This window comes from Mastigoproctus giganteus, chromosome 13 (genome assembly GCF_048544385.1).
Source record: "Mastigoproctus giganteus isolate SK-2022 chromosome 13, ASM4854438v1, whole genome shotgun sequence".
Taxonomy (NCBI): Eukaryota; Metazoa; Arthropoda; class Arachnida; order Uropygi; family Thelyphonidae; genus Mastigoproctus; species Mastigoproctus giganteus.
The window spans coordinates 115141931-115161630 of NC_143587.1; the positions used below are offsets into that span (position 1 = coordinate 115141931).

Sequence of the window (19700 nt, forward strand, 5' to 3'; positions counted from 1 at the left end):
TAATGCATAAATAATCAGATCAAGAGTATTACTATCTCGAGTTGCCTCTTGAACATGCTACTGTAGAAAACAATCATCCAATTAATCAACAAAAGTCTTGCTAGTGTGCGAGTGACCAACCCACAAGTTCCAATCAATATCTGAGAAGTCAAAATCCCCCATTATAAGACATTCTGATTTACTGGCCCACTCTATTTCTCTGTATAGTTGTTCATTGTACTCATCAGCGTCATTAGGCCTATAACACACTCCTACCCTCATTTTTGCTTTCCCAATGCTTATGTCACACCAAACTGACTCAAAATTGCACTGTCTGCCAGCATCAACTGGATGCATTAGATTTTGTGTTTCTTAACTAACAGCATAACCCCTCCTTCCTTCCTTCCTATCCTGTGCACATTATTCTCTCCCAATTCATAGTCAGCATTCCTTATATCTGTGTGACACCATGTTGAACACAAACTATGCAGTTCTAAATTTCTAGCACTGTATGTTCCGTGAACTAAGAGTACAGTGATAAAAGCATGAAGTTCTTGAAATGCATGTAGACCAATTAAAATTCTTCAATTGTCTTCATGCTTCAATTTCCGTGCAGTTATGTGTGTGTGTGTTTTTATCATTGAAGCATCTACAAATAACGAAACACACTTATCATAGAATCCATACACACATTTCGTGTTGAATTAGGAGTTTGCTGAGGGTTATCATAAATTATGTTCCTTTGTAGTGCACACCCAGCTGCACGACCACCAGATTTTAGATTTTATAATTTCCCACACGTGCCCAGATTTTGAAGTATGTTTGTTGCCCACTAATAGATATATATAGTTTTTACAATTATGATGGCATTTATTGCATCTACAGTATCACTTGATATACAAGGATCAGAAATATTATTTTCACTATTAGATTCCTTGACTCTTTCATTAAGAATTCATTCATCACTTTTCTTCTCTAAATTCATCTCCTCTCCAGACTCATTTTCAGATAGCTTTCCTAATTCCTCTAGACAATTTTGAATCTTCTCTTGGGTAAAACCACGAGATCGCCACATTTATTAATGCATGCTAACTAGCACTGTAAAAATTGTTGAAATACCTTTCCACATATAAAATTTGACCCAGATTAAACTAAAATGACATTGTGCAGCATTACTCCTACACACGCTCAGACCTGAAGTGGCATGCATATATGTGCATATGCATCTGGGCATGTACTTGCACAAGGCATATGATGATTGAAATCACAGATGTTTGTCACAATGTAAATAAATGCAAAATCTTGATTAACTACATACAAAAATTTGCTAATGTTATTGAAATTTTACAAATTGACAGCTTTGGTATTTTTAGATATAGAGCTAAAATTTAACAGAAAAAGGCGTGCAAAATTATTTGCTATTCTTGTGCATCCTATAAGTTACTGAAAAGTTAGGAAATATCATGGCCTCACAGTTCTGTAATTAAAAGGGCTGCAAAACTGTAACAATTTAGAGTAGGTAAACTGTCAAATTAATGGTCATTACCAGTTTTAGTGTTAAAGAGCCCACCCCGCTTCCAAGATCATAATTAATAGAATAGAATCTTTAATAGTAGTAGTATAAGATACATACATAATATAACTACAAAATATATATATGTTGTTGTTATTTGGTTTTTAGGAGCATTAGCAACTAAGGCTATATTGCTCCGGGGATATGCGGTGGTCATTCCCTGACCTTTCTGCATCCTCCGTATTTGGTGGTCACGGGCTCAAACCATGATCTAATCAAGAAACGTGTGCTACGCACTGCTGCTCCTGCCCACCTGGCTACGGAGGAACCATAAAATATATATGTAATTGAGATATTATTGAAGTTGCTGAGCTGGACAAGTGTGGTTGACTGGAATCACATGTGCAGGCAGTGTTTAGCATATTGAGGATACATCTTCAGTGGTCATGAGTATTACTATTGAAAGGCAAAGGCATGGTTCTTAATTTTTAGGTTAGCAAGGATTTCCTTTCTGTATATTTTTTATTGTTTACCACTTCTTGGAGGTCACTATTGATTACTTGAATTGAAGGCAACATTTGCTTTGGCAGGAATGTATCCATGAGTACTAGCCAGTTTGTGGTCTGCTAGTAGCTGTGCTGAAGACCATAGATAAGGGGAAGGAATGTGCAAGAACAGTGTTTGCAGAAATTCAGATCTGTAATTTTAAAGGCCCTGTGCAGTTTAAGGGCATCTGCTAACTGCATTGCTCCGAGATCTGGAGGAAGATTGAACTTGGTGTTGTCTCATTTTAACAGCCAGCATGCCACAGAAAATATCCTTTTTAAGGTTGAATTTGTCAGCTGAGGCCCCTATCTCTGAGGAGTAAAGAGCTATAAAGTATAGTTTTGATACGATTTTCGACTTTATGCAAACTCACTTTTTTTAAAAATTCATCACAGAAATTTGATCCAACTGTGAGGTATATAAAAGAACACCAAAGCATACTAAGTGAGCAGGGTTGGTGCCAAACTAGCCACATCATCTCCTAGCAGAACTCCATGTCGTTATCCATTCTGCTAAATTATAATAAAGCCCTGAAGCTTTTTGGAAACATCTGATATACTTGTTTTGCTTGAAATTAAAAAGGCACATTATTAGTCTTCTATTATACAACCTACTGGTTGCCATCAGGGAACTACAACTTATGTGTTTGTGGGTATAAGTGTGGGTTTTGCATTTTTGGTTTTATGGTGCATCAGCACCCTAGTTTATATTGCACCAGTTTAATATATATTTGTTTGTTGATTTATATGCATGCTGAAAAACTCTTAATAACTGGAAAAAAACTTACTCCAAGTTGAGGAGGCCTTTAAGAATTTCTCCAGTCTCTGACAGGATTTGAACCTAGACTTCTTCAAACAAATGATAAGTAGCAAAACTGGTGCTGTAATGGAGGATGTGGTGTCATGCTATTTCAGCTATCAAACTAGGAAATAGTAAAACAAGATTATATGAAATAGCTCTCTCTACAGATCTCCAGAAGGATAATATGAAACATAAAGGTAGAAAACACCATAATTTGCTGATTGCATTTTTTTTACCCCTAATAATTAGTTACTTAATATGGCAGTCTGTATAAATAATGCAACTGTATGCTGGATTTTTGTATGTATATATATATATACAGGCAACCCCCTTATAACACAGTACTTCTACAACAAGGTTTCACCCTAAAACAATTGATAAATTGTGGCAATCCTCGCACAACACGGTTTCGTTCTAATCAACCGGTGAAATACCGCCACTTTGCTTATTGTAGGCTTGAAGTGGTGAAACCCATGTTTAGTCTCTAGAGCAAGGTTTCCGGCACCCCCCTCCCCCCATACTTTTCCTTCAACCCATGCACGGTACTAAGTACTATAGGTTTTGATACCTTTCGTGTTTGGGGTTTTCATAATTAAAAAAAAAAAAAAAAAAGTTAGAGAATTTCAGCAAACCTCGCATAACACAGTGTTTTTGCTGGGGGGGGGGTGTAATTATGTTGAATGTAATTTTTCAAACTTTCCGTTCTTTTTTGTGAATCTTCACTGTTGACATGCTAGTCCTTATGCAGAAGCAAAAAAATTATTGGGAAATCCCCCCCCCCCCCCTTTTTTTTTTTTTTTTTTTTTGTTGGGAAGTACCCATGTTAGGTTCTGTGCTATTGAACTTGTGCTTCTTTGAGACCATAAACAATTGTTACTTCAAAGTGTGCAGTTCATGACTTTTAAGGTTTTTTTGGTTTTTATTTGATTGTTCATAAATATTTCTGGGTATGTATTACTAAACTTTGTTCTTAAGAACCGAATTGGAATAATTTCTTTGTTGTGAATTAAATTCCAGCCCTAAATTATGCCTAAAGAAAGTAAAAAAAGCACTTCTCAAAGGAAACTTTATTTCTCTACAATCAGAGATACAAATTTTGGAGCCTTAAAAAGGGGAAAAGGTATCATATGTTTCAAAAAGCTTAAATTTAAATGAAGCAGCAATCCAGACCGTAAAGATAAAAATGAACAGAAAATTAGAACTGCTGTTACTTTTTTTTTTTTTTATGAGAACCCCAAACACGAAAAGTATCAAAAGGTATAGTACTTAGTACCATGCATGGGTTGAAAGAGAAGTATGGGGAGGGGGGGGGGATGCCTGAAACTTTGCTCTAGAGACTAAACATGGGTTTCGCCACTTCAAGCCTCCAATAAGCAAAGTGGTGGTATTTCACCGGGTGATGAAAGTCATCTACCACCTGATATTTGCCCAACCATTGCCATATACAAGGGGACAATCACCTCCTCATCCCTGCCAGAAAAATTCCTGTATCATTGACAAGATGCCATGAGCCACTCCCGCAGCCCATCCGCACTACTCAGAAAACTCCATATCTAACCGCACAACCACTCCCAGGCCCCTCTCATTCTCCACTAACCCCAGTCCAGCGCCACACAGCTGATAAGCCACTCTGGGGTTACTGCCACCTATATACATATGCAGTACTTTACACCTGTCAACTTCAAACCACAGTTGCCACCTCTCAGCCCATCCGCTCAACCTTTCTAGATCCTGTTGCAGTAGTGTACTGTCACTACTGTCATTAACAACCCTGCCAACTTTCATATTGTCTGAAAACTTGGACATTAAGCCTGATATACCTTCATCAATATCATTGATAAATACAGAAAACAACAATGGGCCCATCACTGCACCCTGAGGACTCCACTAATAACATCAATCCATGAAGAGCAGTGTTCATTGATTACAACTCTCTGTCATCTCCCACTCAACCATCTTTATCCATAGCAGCAATTTGCCCTTAATGTCATACTGCTCCAATTTGTACAGTAGTCTTCCATGTGCAACAGTGTTGAAAGCTTTCCTAAAATCCAAGATTATGATATCAAAATTATTTTTTGTATCCAGTGACCACATCATATAGTATCCAATCAAACTAGTCAGACAAGACTTCTCCTTAACAAACCCATGCTGTGTTTGAACTATAACTGCAGTCTTGTCTAGATGATCCTGCAGTGCTTCTTTAACCAGTGCTGCCATTATTTTCCTTGGAATAGAAGTTAAGCTAATAGGTCTGAAATTACTCGTGTCATCCTTTGATCCCCCTTTGTAAATTTGGGGCACATTTGCACATCTACAGTCCATTGGTATCTCTCCTGGGTCCAATGAAGCCATAATTCATAATTATGGCTAAGGGTTTTCTTACTTCCTTTGCTGCCTCCTTTAATATAACTCAGTAGATCCCATTCAGCCCAGGTGCATTTCTTATGCTTCACTTCAAACAATTTCTCATCTAATTTGCTCTCAGTTATTACAAAATCATTCAGCTCCCTGCCAGAGTTTAAGAAACTTCTGACATTCCCCTCCCTGATTAACTCATGTGTGAATGTAGATGCAGAAATACTCTTTGAGTTTGACAGCTATCTGAGCAGGATCATCAACAGTCAAACCATCAAAATCAAGTGGACCAATCGGATTCATCCCCTTCTTTCTAGTGTTTACATAAGTAAAGAAATCTTTGCTGTTTTTCTTTGCATCCTTTGCTAAGATTTCTCGTAATCTGTCTCTGACAGCCTAGGCTCCTTTGTGATTTGAATTGTAAGATCAACCTGTAACAAATCTGATTTTTCTCTTTGTTTCCCTAATAATAAACTGGATGAATGATTGCAGCAGTGGCAAAATTATTGCTGCGATAAGCGAAGGAAGAAATTAAATATAAAAAAACTACTTTTTAATTCTTTCTGATACACAGGAAGTATTAAAAAGTAGTTATTACCAATCTGATTCCATGAAACGCTTATGTATAAGTTTATCTCTTTATTCCATTTAGTATAAAATCAGAGAAATGAAATCTGAACTGAGTAAACTGAAAATTAAAACTGAACGAACTTCCCAAGATAATCGCTCATCTGAATATTATCCGGATCAAGAAATTAGATTACATAGCACTGGAAGCTGAGGTGAGATAAAGTGGTTTTTGCAAAGACAACAGAGTAATAACTTACGTTTTTACATTTACTCCAATTTCCACTATTAAATTCAAAAATAATGTTATCGCCCAAAAAAAATAAGATTATTACGAAAACAGCAGAATTTTTGTTTACAGTACAATGAGTGTACTGTATTTTATTTGATTTAATCTGTTGTTGTTCCTCCTCCCAATGACTTTTAATGTATACTACGACACTTCGTATATAATGCTAAGATACCGGGTAATCAGGACCGCATAGGGGTCCTGATTACCCGGTATCTTAGCATTACAGAGGGGGAATATGCCCCCTTAACAAAAAAATTGAAATTAAAGAAACTGCAGGTTCTTTCCTTTCTGCAAATATGAAAGCTCATCCCTGAGCACCAGTAATTGAAAAATGGAAAAAGCATTCAGTATTTGGATTGACGATAGCAGCAAAAAACTGATCCCATTAGACAGCAGTGTAATTAAACAAAAGGCACTACAAATTTATAACCATTTAATAGAAAATGGAGAATCTTTTGTTAACCTGGAGTTTGTTGCCAGTAAAAGTTGGCTTGAGAAATATAAAAACCTCTTACTCATTACAATAAGAATTCAAGGTTAAAGTGCATCGGCTGATAATGAAGCTGCCAAGGAGTATGCAGAGGAATTTCAAAAAATTATTGAAGAGCACGGATACGCCACATCACATCAAGTTTTCAATGCCGATGAGACAGGTCTTTGGTGGGAAAATGCCAAACAGAACATTTATTTAAAAAAAAAAAAAAAAGAAAACTGCACCAGGTTTTAAGGCATCAAAAGATCGTGTAACATTACTTATGTGCAAAAATGCATCAGGGGATTACACGATAAAACCTATTATAGATCTTCTAATTCTCGTACAAGGAAAGGTGTAAATAAAAACGCATTACTGGTATATTGGAAAACAAATAAAAAAGCTTGGATAACTGCCGATTTATTTAAAGAATGGTTTCTATAATTTTTTTGTGCCAGCTGTGGAAAACTATTTAAAGCGGAACAATTTAGATTTCAAAGTTTTGTTACTATTGGATAACGTGGCAGGTCATTTAAAAGATTTAAAAAAAAAATTTGTTCTTGTTTATACTCTGGCACAACCAACAGGTCAGTGGCGTTTACAATAAATCAATCAATACAAATGTTAATTGTATTTAGCAGTCATAGGCTTTAATCCCAGTCCACCCAAAGAACATGTGTTAATGAACTCGTGCTCCTGACCACTCGGTTAAGTCATCCAAACGTTGCTATTTCATTTAATACAACTTCTTGAATTCAGCCATTAGATCTACCTTTAAAACTCATTACATCAGAAAATTGTTACGATGGATTTTGGGAAAAATTGATTCCGAATCTTTTGAAGTGATGGTGGCATGGAAACATTTTTCAATTGTGGACTATATCAGAATCATTGCTTTATTGCTCAAAGAAGAAAAACTCTCAACATTGAATGCATGTTGGAAAATTATATTGTCAGAGTCAGTTCATTCAGGAAATAGTCAAACCGGCAGAATATGGAATCAGTGTGACAGTAGAACTTGCTAAGTCAGTACAAGGGGCAGGTTTTGATGATTATGACTACTGCAGAATTCAAGAATTACTAGTAGAAAAAGAGGCTAATGAAGGAAATTTAGTGGAAATGGCACCAGAAGTAATCCAAATAAATTCAGAGGATGATAGCACAGATGAAAATTCTGAAGTTCCAAATTTTACACTAAAAAGCATACAGGAAGGTATAAACTTAGCCAAGCAGTTAGAATCTTATTTTTTCAGCGTTAGCACAAAGTTCAAATGGGAGCTTCAAAAATGCTTAGCTCCATACTATGAAATATACAAAGATATATCAAGCAAAAGCAAACAAATGCAGATTGCTGATATTTTAAAGAGAGCAGAGGATACATGAAATCTAAATGCTGCAGAAGAAATTTCAAAAGGTGAAGACATTCTGCACCAGAGAAAACGTTCTTGTTTGGTTGTGCTTAGCAGCGATGAAGAGGAAGAAAACGAACATACATTATCTGACATATATGTATCATAGTTTGGAAGACATTTGTGCATTATTACTATTTTTAATAAAAATTAAGTTTCCAATAGTTATAAAAAATAAAAATAAAAAGTGGTGTATTTTAGTTAGCTTTTGGAATGTTTGTTTGTTTATTTGTTATTTGGTTTTTAGGAGCATTAGCAACTAAGGCCATATTGCACCAGGGATATGGTGGTCATTCCCTGACCTTTCCCATCTTCCGTATTTAGTGGTCACGGGCTCGAACCCCGGTCTAATCAAGAAGCATGTGCTACGCACTGCTGCTCCTGCCCAGCTGGCTATGGAGGCGCCTTTTTGGAATGTAATCATCCTTTTTTGTACTGGTTCTTAGTCCTTTATAACACGGTTTTTGCACCACACGAGATGTTATAGAGATTTTATTCTGCATAGCTCACTATATAAAAAGCCAGACAGCTTCGTAAACTAGAGTAGTGGTAATTTTACATCTGATCGTGCAAGTCAGAGTGATAAGTAGCAGTTATGGGATGTAGTAAAGATATCATGGAGTTTCAAAGTGTGGGAGCTCCTGCATCAGATGCTTCCATATCAGAAACACACACATCTTGTTGGTTGCTCATGGCCCACTGGCTAAGGTGTACAAAGAATGGTGTCAAATGGGTCAAACCACCTCCTGCCGACAAAACTGTAAAGGATTATATGAGGTGGATGTTTGTGGTGAGCAAAGGGTGGACCGTTTTGTATAGGCTCGGTGGCAGGCAGTCACTATGTGATAGTTGACATTGCAATACAATATAGGAAATGTAAGAACAATATCCCAAAGGATGATGCACCACTCTCTCAGACCTATGGGGTTTCACAGCAATGACCTAAGATACACCCTTTCCTCACCATTAAACGTTGTCAACAGAAAATGCTATGGTGTCAGCATGCTAGGTGGACATTGGAGGACTGGAATTCAGCGTGCTTCTTGGATAAGCCCAAATTCCTTGACAACTTGACAAGTTAATAGACCCATTGGGACATTTTTGCTGGTAAGAACTAGACCCTCCCTGCTATTTCTTGCTAGCAAAATATAGACCAACATTTATATAGACTAATGTTTCACTGGTGAGGTCTACCAGCATCTCTTAGGAGACCATGTGCACCCTGCCATGATGCATTTTTTTCTCAGACAGAAATGGGATCTTCCAAGATGATGCTGTGCTGTGTCATCGGGCCTGCACTCTGCATAAGTGGTTCGAGGAACACTGAAGATATCACCCATCTTGATTGGCTTCCAAATCTGCCTGACCTCAGTCCAATTGAACACCTGTGGGTTGATTTGGAACGGAAAGTGAGCCATCTATTCCAAGTGTGGAAAGCCTTGCAGGCTGCATGGCTTCAGATCCCCACAGTAGTCTTCAAACATCTAGTGTAGCCAGTGCCTAGGTGAATAGTGGCTTTTATCCGTGCGAGCGGTGGCCCAACACGGTATTAGATAAGTGATCATAATTCAGTGATCACTTAATGAATGTGTATATGGAAATATAAATGTATGTTAGAAGCATTCAATTTCATCCTGACATATAGTTAACAGTTAATTGAGTCTGAAGATTGTTGCTAACTCAAAATGATTGTACAAGCAATTTAAAGTTATAAAACCTAGAATTCATGTGCAGGTCAATAAATTAGTATGTTCATCATCGCACATTGTGCCATTGACACAATTTCACGTTGATTTGTGTAGTTTTATTTAAAGTATATTTTGAATTTTTAATGATTGCCGGGTGAAATTTCACTAGACATATTTAAAGAAAGAATTAAAGGATCACTCAGAGTGAACTCTTGGTCAGTTCATTTTTGTACATGTGTTTTGTTTAGACATTGAATGTTATGAAAGGTAGGACTTCCTTTCTTCTGTTTTGTTTCCATTTGAGTTAAAAACGGCTTGTAAATGCAATGGTTTAAACCTCACAGCAGAAGAAACTTTGAGTGATGTTTTTTAATTTGCCTTTGGGTTTTAGTATTAAAATAGCAGAAGAATGTAAGAGAACTTTTACATCAACAGTAAAAAAAAAGTTTGTTTCTTTCTTTAATTTCAAATTTATGTTTGTTTGTTATTTGGTTTTTAGGAGCATTAGCAACTATGACCATATTGCTCCAGGGATATGTGGTGGTCATTCCCTGACCTTTCCCATCCTCCGTATTTAGTGCTCACGGGCTCGAACCCCAGTCTAATCAAGAAGCGTGTGCTACGCACTGCTGCTCCTGCCCAGCTGGCTATGGAGGCGCCTTTTTGGAATGTAATCATCCTTTTTTGTACTGGTTCTTAGTCCTTTATAACACGGTTTTTGCACCACACGAGATGTTATAGAGATTTTATTCTGCATAGCTCACTATATAAAAAGCCAGACAGCTTCGTAAACTAGAGTAGTGGTAATTTTACATCTGATCGTGCAAGTCAGAGTGATAAGTAGCAGTTATGGGATGTAGTAAAGATATCATGGAGTTTCAAAGTGTGGGAGCTCCTGCATCAGATGCTTCCATATCAGAAACACACATCTTGTTGGTTGCTCATGGCCCACTGGCTAAGGTGTACAAAGAATGGTGTCAAATGGGTCAAACCACCTCCTGCCGACAAAACTGTAAAGGATTACATGAGGTGGATGTTTGTGGTGAGCAAAGGGTGGACCGTTTTGTATAGGCTCGGTGGCAGGCAGTCACTATGTGATAGTTGACATTGCAATACAATATAGGAAATGTAAGAACAATATCCCAAAGGATGATGCACCACTCTCTCAGACCTATGGGATTTCACAGCAGTGACCTAAGATACACCCTTTCCTCACCATTAAACGTTGTCAACAGAAAATGCTATGGTGTCAGCATGCTAGGTGGACATTGGAGGACTGGAATTCAGCGTGCTTCTTGGATAAGCCCAAATTACTGGTGCAACACTTTGACAGACGCCTTCGTGTGTGGCACAAGTTAATAGACCCATTGGGACATTTTTGCTGGTAAGAACTAGACCCTCCGTGCTATTTCTTGCTAGCAAAATATAGACCAACATTTATATAGACTAATGTTTCACTGGTGAGGTCTACCAACATCTCTTAGGAGACCATGTGCACCCTGCCATGATGCATTTTTTCTCAGACAGAAATGGGATCTTCCAAGATGATGCTGTGCTGTGTCATCGGGCCTGCACTCTGCATAAGTGGTTCGAGGAACACTGAAGATATCACCCATCTTGATTGGCTTCCAAATCCGCCTGACCTCAGTCCAATTGAACACCTGTGGGTTGATATGGAATGGAAAGTGAGTCATCTATTCCAAGTGTGGAAAGCCTTGCAGGCTGCATGGCTTCAGATCCCCACAGTAGTCTTCAGACATCTAGTGTAGCCAGTGCCTAGGTGAATAGTGGCTTTTATCCATGCGAGCGGTGGCCCAACACGGTATTAGATAAGTGATCATAATTCAGTGATCACTTAATTAATGTGTATATGGAAATATAAATGTATGTTAGAAGCATTCAATTTCATCCTGACATTTAGTTAACAGTTAATTGATTCTGAAGATTGTTGCTAACTCAAAATTATTGTACAAGCAATTTAAAGTTATAAAACCTAGAATTCATGTGCATGTCAGTAAATTAGTATGTTCATCATCGCACATTGTGCCATTGACACAATTTCACATTGATTTGTGTAGTTTTATTTAAAGTATATTTTGAATTTTTAATGATTGCCGGGTGAAATTTCACTAGACATATTTAAAGAAAGAATTAAAGGATCACTCAGAGTGAACTCTTGGTCAGTTCATTTTTGTACATGTGTTTTGTTTAGACATTGAATGTTATGAAAGGTAGGACTTCCTTTCTTCTGTTTTGTTTCCATTTGAGTTCAAAATGGCTTGTAAATGCAATGGTTTAAACCTCACAGCAGAAGAAACTTTGAGTGATGTTTTTTTAATTTGCCTTTGGGTTTTAGTATTAAAATAGCAGAAGAATGTAAGAGAACTTTTACATCAACAGTAAAAAAAAAGTTTGTTTTTTTCTTTAATTTCAAATTTATGTTTGTTTGTTATTTGGTTTTTAGGAGCATTAGCAACTATGACCATATTGCTCCAGGGATATGTGGTGGTCATTCCCTGGCCTTTCTGCATCGTCCGTATTTGGTGGTCACGGACTTGAACACCGATCTAATCAAGAAGCGTGTGCTACGCACTGCTGCTCCTCCTGCCCACCTGGCTACGGAGGCGTCTCAAATTTATGTACTTCTAAATATATATCTAATTGGTAACCTATTCTATTATTTTGAATGTTCTTTGACTAAAGGCAACTTTTCAGTCAGTCTGTAGCTATCTTTCTTTGTTTTGAATCAGTCTCCTTATTTGCATTATCTTTCCTAGAAAGAGAAAATATGCCTCGTCATTTACCCTGTAGTAGGCATTACAAAAAAAAAAGGCAGCTGAAGGTTTTTTTAGAAAAAATGGAAAGAAATAGTTGAAAATATTAAAAATATTTTTCTGATTGCCTAAGGTCAAATTTCATCATGAAGCAAGGAAAAAATAAATAAATCTATGGAAAGTTTACGTTGTGACTATACTCTTTTAATTCAAAATAGAGCCTTAAAAAATGTTTTATTGCCATCCTTCTGTAAACTTTTACCATACTTTGCAAGAAATAAAATTTTCACAAACTGTGTCCACTTGAGTTATCTCAACTCCTTTAAGGCTTTGAACACTCAACCAGATAGATTCTCTTGAAGATGCTTAGTTTTCAGACTGAAGTTTCAAACTGAAGTAGAGCTTCCTGTAAGAATATTTCTTTGCATACACAACTGTTGCCTTCCTTTGTACTCTCTCTCACAAGCAAGTCAATATCTTTCTTGAAATGAGTCTTCTAGACCTGTACACAGTATTCAAGTGTAATCTAATCATTGATATGTATGGTGAAAAATTGTCTTCTACTGGCAGAATTCCTGTATAGAATTGGCAAGTACTTCATGTGTTGTCTATGCAATCTTAGTGCACCATTGAGAATAACATCATATTGGACTGTTACAACTTCCAAGTCTTTTTCATTTTCAATGTTGCTTGGAAATGTTGAAAATGAAAAATAAACAAAAGTTTGTATAAGGGCATTATTATAAATCTCATATTTCAAAACAATAATCTTGTGTTATATACACTAGTTATTATTCTTAAATGAAGCTCTGAAGAGGTGTATAGAATGGTCCAAAACATTATCTCCTTCATTAATAGGGACAGTTTGAAATTGTTTTAGTCTTTGTATCTTGCTCAGTAGCTTACCACAAACACTGTCCCAGTACACTAAGCCAATCCTAAATGACTTTAATCAGTTCTGTGTTTAAATAGTCTGGTGTAATTTCATCTGACAATTGGGCAAAGGTAAAGAAAGTTAACACAAGAACCACGGGAAACTTCGGGAAAACTTACCAGGCAAACTTGTTTCCCGCTACCACAGTTTCTCCCTGCATTCTCGGTAAACAGATGGTGCGTGTTATCAGTAGTGGCAGTAGAAGTCGATAACAATGTATTATTAGTTTTTTTTTTCTCATTATTAAAAGCAGATTATTGGAATTCATGAGTGTAATGTGTTCGTGGCTGAAATTTACTTACAGGTACCCCCTCCAGACTGCCTTAGTCTTAGGGTGTTTATCTCCCACTTCCTACTATTTTAAAATAGGAAAACGACTTCTACAGATGGTGCAAGTTATCCGTAGTAGCAGTAGAGGTTTGTTTCCTATCGGGAAGAAACAGCAGGGAGGGGGGATAAACATCCTAAGACTGAGGCAGTCTGGAGGGTGTACCCATGTAAGTAAATTTCAACCCACTCATGAACTCCAATAATCTGCTTTTAATAATGAGAAAAAAACTAATCAATACATCGTTATCAACTTCTACTGCCACTTCCAATAACATGCACAATCTGTTTATTGAGAATGCAGGGAGAAACTGCGGCAGCAGGAAACAAGTTTGCCCTTTAAGTTAAGCAAAGTTTCCCGTGGTTCTTGTGTTGACTTTCTTTACCTTAGCCAAAAATTGCTCTTATATTATAACTTTTGAAAAATATATTATTACGACTACCATGGTATTTTTATCTTGCACACACACGTGCACTTCTATTTCTACTGCTTTCTCAGTTTATTGCTACATATTTGTTTATTATTAGCAGAATGTCCCCAGTTTGGAAAAAGCTCTTGAAAAATTTATCCAACCAGAATTACTACAAAATGATAATGCATATAAATGTCCTAGATGCAACATGAAGGTGTCGGCACAAAAGAGATTTACAGTTCATCGAGCTCCCAATGTGGCCACATTTCAATTTAAAAGGTGAGTGTAAATTTAAAAGGTAAACTGTAAGTTAAAACATTACTCTATATGAGTTGGCAGAAACCTATTATATACATAGCTAGGAGAAAACTAAATTTTCTACAAAATGCACTATTCTAAATTTTGAGTTCTGAAATATTGTGCTTTAACGTCTCTGCTGTTATAGATATATTTCATTCATTCATTGGGTTGTCAGGTATTACACTGGCACTGCCTATTTACCCACCCATAAGAAGACAGTCATCTCTGAAATAGTCATATGGGCATTGCAAATAAACAGCTTCTCATTATGGACATTATTCTTTATTTGAAGTGCAAGACTGGGTCAGTTGTGGTGATTTGCTTCACAAAATGAAACTAGTGTACAAACTTATTTTGCTCTAAGTTACACACATAGCTGAGGCTTATTCCAACTCATCTAGTACAGTAATGTTTTATAGCACTCATGCTTAAAGCTTTGTGTTCTGAATTTACTATAAAATAAAGCTAATTTGAAAAATATTTGCACACCATCCAAGTAATGCCAAAATGTTTGGGACTTAGGTTGGGTGGGAGGGAAACGAAAAAAGGGAAATTTTTTTAGATGCAAATTTTACCAAAATCAACTGTTCACATCTTTACAAGAATTTTGTTTTGGTTATAATTCAGTTATTTGCTGGAAAGATAGTTCCTGTTTAACTTGGATCTGTTTTATTTAATCCATATTGCAATAGAAGGGCAAATCAAAGAGCAGTTTATGAGTAAAACTAACATTCCATGAGAGAACATTCTATAAAGGTTATTGTACCTATTACATTGTTAGAAAGTCTACATGTGTGTTGCTAGTTCCCTGCACTTTGTTTGTTTTATACAGTTGAAGTGTTATCAAGTTGGCTCTGCTTTCTAATTGCACTGTTAGTGAACAATGTGCAGTGATCAGATTTTTGTGGTCGGAGGGAGCAAAACCCTCCGAGATTCGCAAAACAATATTGGTATAGTATGAAAAAAAAAAAAGGAAAAAAGTGCATTCATCAAAGATGGGTGTATGAATAGGTGGAAAGGTTTAACATGGAAGAACTAGCGTAACTGAAGAAACATCGAGTGGAAATGCACCGTCCCCATTAACCAAAAATCCAGAAGTGTGCCTTCTGGTAAAATCTTATTATATTTTTATATTAGCATTAGTAGAGGCATATGATGCAAGAAGGCACGCTTATACAGCATCACCCAAAAAATAAATAAATAAAATCTTCCCATTTCACCCATCCATTTGCTCCAAAGGTTTGTCTAGTTCTTCCTTGAATTTATTTAAGCTATCAACTTCCACAATGACAAATGGCAGTCTGTTCCAGCAATCGACCACCCACTAGCTAAAGGCAAATTTCCACTCATCTATTCTACAATGCCTTTCCTCAGTTTGAATTTAAGCCCCCTCAGGTGCATAATCTGAGCAAGAGGAATAATCTCATCAGCATTGAGCTTGCTCAAACCATTCAAGGCCTTATACACCTCAATCAGATCTCCTTGCAGATGCCTAATCTCCAGATGCTGCAGTTTGCAGAACTTAAGCCATTCTTGTTAAGAGCAACCCTTTGTTCCTCTCACCAATCTCATTGCCCTTCTCGCTACTTGTTCCAGCAGCTCTACATCCTTCCTAAAATGAGGCTTCTATACCTGTATGCAGTACTCAAGTTGTGGCCTGACCATTGCCTTATACAAAGGGATAATCACCTCCTTATCCCTGCTAGCAAAATTCCTGTATATCATTGACCAGACCCCATTGGTTGTTCTGGCAGCCTGCCTGCACTGCTCAGAAAACTTCATATCTGGCTGCACAATAACTACGAGGTCTTTTTCATTCTACACTACCCTGAGTCTAGTATCGAACAGTTGGTACATTACTTTGGGGTTACTGCCACCCATATGCAATACTTTGCATTTGTCAGTGTTAAACTTCAGTTGCCACCTCTCGTGTTGATGTTGTTTCCGGATTTTAAGCAGTTTTGGTTTGTTCTGGATCATTATTGGGAATGTGGAGGGATTTTGTCCATGCGTGATATTGTGTCATGTTGTAAGAGAAACTTAAACTTGCTCTTCATAGTAAACTCAGAGGTTTGCTATCAAAAGATGCTGTAGCACAATTGTAGCTGCGACGCATATGATGGGGAATCTGTCTTTTTGACTCCTCTGTCTCACAGTCGTCAACATAGTTCTTATTTCTTTTTCCGACAAATAGTAACATTATGTTAAAATCGGAATTTTTTTATGATATTCTGTATTGTAATTACTTATGTTTGTTTAGAAATAGGACTGCAATATACACCCGAGAATAGTTTATCATAATTGTTTAATTAGCCATAAAAAAGCAGTTTGTTCTGCAAGTTTTATATATCCAACACAATGCACGCGATACATCCTAGAATTGTTTTAGTTAGTTTTTAGGGGCTTCAGTGACTAGACATGTTGCTCAATTTGGTATGTTCACATCCGCAATGGAGCAATAGGGACATGCTTAGGAACACACTTGTATATATATGATTTACATAAATGTACTGAGTGCTACAAACCCCAGAATAATTCAGAAGGGGGAAACCCCTATTCCTCCACCTAAAATCAGCTAACTGCAAATCCAGTTGAAAAAGCCTTTAGGAATTCCTCCACTCATTGTTAGGACTCGAGCTCATACCTTTCCAAACAAGTGAGTGACAAGTGATGAAGTAACTATACTGTCATGGACAACATGACCTTGGCATGATACGCTCTCTCGCAGTTTACAAAGTAATAAAGATTAATAAAGAACTTAAAGGTTATAAAAAATTAATATCATTAAAGATTTATTTTCCAAGAAAATATATGTATAAAATGGCTACTCCTCCACTTCGTGTTGCGAGTAGAATCCAGAAATACCAGCCAAAACACCACCCTCTTCAATAAATTAGTAAAAGCTGTTTTCCATGTACATCACAATTATAAAAGTCCAAAGAATGACGAGCACTTTTTTTTTTTTATTTCATTTGAAAGGGCATTGGTTACTTGCTCCAAGGTTGGGACTTGTATATATATCACAACTTAATACAATAGCAGCAAAGCAATATTAATAATGGTGAAAATATAATAAACTGTAAGCAGAAGGACTGATCATCTCTAAAATTTTTGAATCCATAGAATCAGAAATTTTGCTCATTAAGAGATAAATTGGGCTTACGCTCATCAGGAAATTGCAGTGTTTTTTTTTTCCTATGAATAATTTTTTATTGATTGGAATTTTACTTGATATTCCTAGGAAACAGTTCATCCACTGTTTATTGACAAGCTAAAACAATCCCATGGTTTTATCAGAATCAGAACCTGCACTATGGGAAACATAAACTTAAATTTTCTATTTTGTTTTTCTTTTTTAAATTTAAAAAAACTGTGTGCCAAGGGCTTCTACAACCCCACACTCTCACATAATTCTGCCACTAAGAGTGCTTTGATGTGTTAACACAATGCATGATCATTGTGTTAACATTTCTGAAATTCCTCTAAGTGTCATCACAATTATCAATCAGGTCTCTCAAACCAAGCCTTTTCAGCCTTCTAGATTTCTATATGTTCTTCCTTGTCACTTCTTCACTACACCAGAAAACAGCATGACCAACAACAACCTTCAATTTCTTCAAACATTCACAAGACATATCATGCAAAATAGATTTTGCAACATTAACTTTCCCAACTGCATTGAGGCATCCCCATTCCACTCTATCTAATTCCATTCTTAATTTGTGATTAAAATGGTCCCATGTGGCACTGTTTTCTCAGCCTTCAACCCACACATACAGTAGTGTGTGGGTTGAAGGCTGAGAAAACAGTGCCACATGGGATGACAGTGCCACAACGCTACAGTAAGCACTATAGGTTCTAATACCTTTCATGGGATGACAGTGCCACAATGGTACAGTAGGTTCTACTACCTTTCATGGTTGGGGTTTTCATTAAAAAAAAAAAAAAAATCTGATTAAAAACCTTCCAGTGTCATAAACAGAACTAGTCTCAGGAGATGTCACAACTTCAAAATTCACTCTATGATCAATAGTAGTCATATCTTTATTAATATACCAGTTCTTGATTCTACTCATTATTGACAAAAAACTAGTATATGTAGGAGTCACCATGGACAGATGAGCATGTAGGACAATGGCCCTAAACATTAACAACACCCAGTCCTGAGGCAGAGAAGAAATCTTCAAGTCTTCTTGCCTTCTATCATCAGTTTCATCATCACCCTAAAACAGGAAAACAACATTGGAATCCAATCCAATGATGACATGACTAGATGCTAGCACCTCACACAACTTATCCAAGTAATTGAAGTACAGCTGTATAGAATCTCCAAATTGGTAATAAGAGAGAAACAAAATAAACTACTTCAAAATTTCCAGTTACTTATTAGCATATCCCATGTCTTGTACCTAAAGATGCAGTCTTCATATTCAGTAGTTCTCACAGCTAATGCTGCTTTCAGTTATCTAATTCGTATTACTACTTTTACTATAACCTTTCACTTGATTATGGACAGAATAAGACTGCTGTATGAAGCTAGGTCTGTATCATACCTTCCATGCAACATTCATCTGCAAAGCCAGCCAAATTAAAAAAAAAAAAAAAAAAAAAAAAGTTATTAAAGTTATTATTCTTCAGTCTTTGGCCATGTGTCTATAGTGCATACACTGATACCATGCTGTAACTGATATTATCTACTTAATTTTATATGCTGACCAATCAAAAAATATTCTGTTATCTTTAAAATACTGCCAAATAGTCCCTTTAACCTCATTAACCCAATTGTTATTATCAGAATCCTTGACCTTGTCTAAAGATAGAACATGCACATCACCAAAAGCAACATGCTACTTTTCTTCTGTATAATTGAAATCTTTCAGATTCTTAAATCATAACTGATGGTGGGGGGGGGATCCATCTTTTTGCATAGATTTATCAGTATTGTGCAGTAAACCCTCGATTTTACAGGCCTCAATATAATGAATGAAAAAAATTTGAAAGGAACCAGTAGCGTCATTGCATTAGCAATAATACACTGTTCTCAGTTATTATAGCATTATATAGAAGAATAAGAGAAATTTACTTCAATATGATATGTAGAACACTTCCTAATGACACTCCAGCAAATAAATGAATATAAAATTAACTCAATATAAAATAATACAATACCAATAAAAAAGTAATGCGTTAATTTTATATTCATTTATTTGCTGTAGAGTGTCATTAGTAAGTGTTCTATGTATCCTATTGAGGAAATTTTCTCTTATTCTTCTATAAATATTGAAATACAACGTAGAACGTAACTCTGTTTTATACTAATCGTATAG

The 19700-nt window shown here is 36.4% G+C and overlaps 1 protein-coding gene across 1 annotated transcript in view; it reads left to right on the plus strand.

The window, feature by feature from the left end:
* The window catches only part of LOC150076378 (uncharacterized), a 458875-nt gene that overhangs the window by 213386 nt on the left and 225789 nt on the right, over positions 1-19700 (plus strand). Inside the window, exon 8 of the mRNA XM_090387340.1 lies at positions 14192-14352. Coding sequence (XP_090243466.1) covers positions 14192-14352 — 161 coding nt within the window. The remainder of the gene's footprint in view (positions 1-14191; positions 14353-19700) is intronic.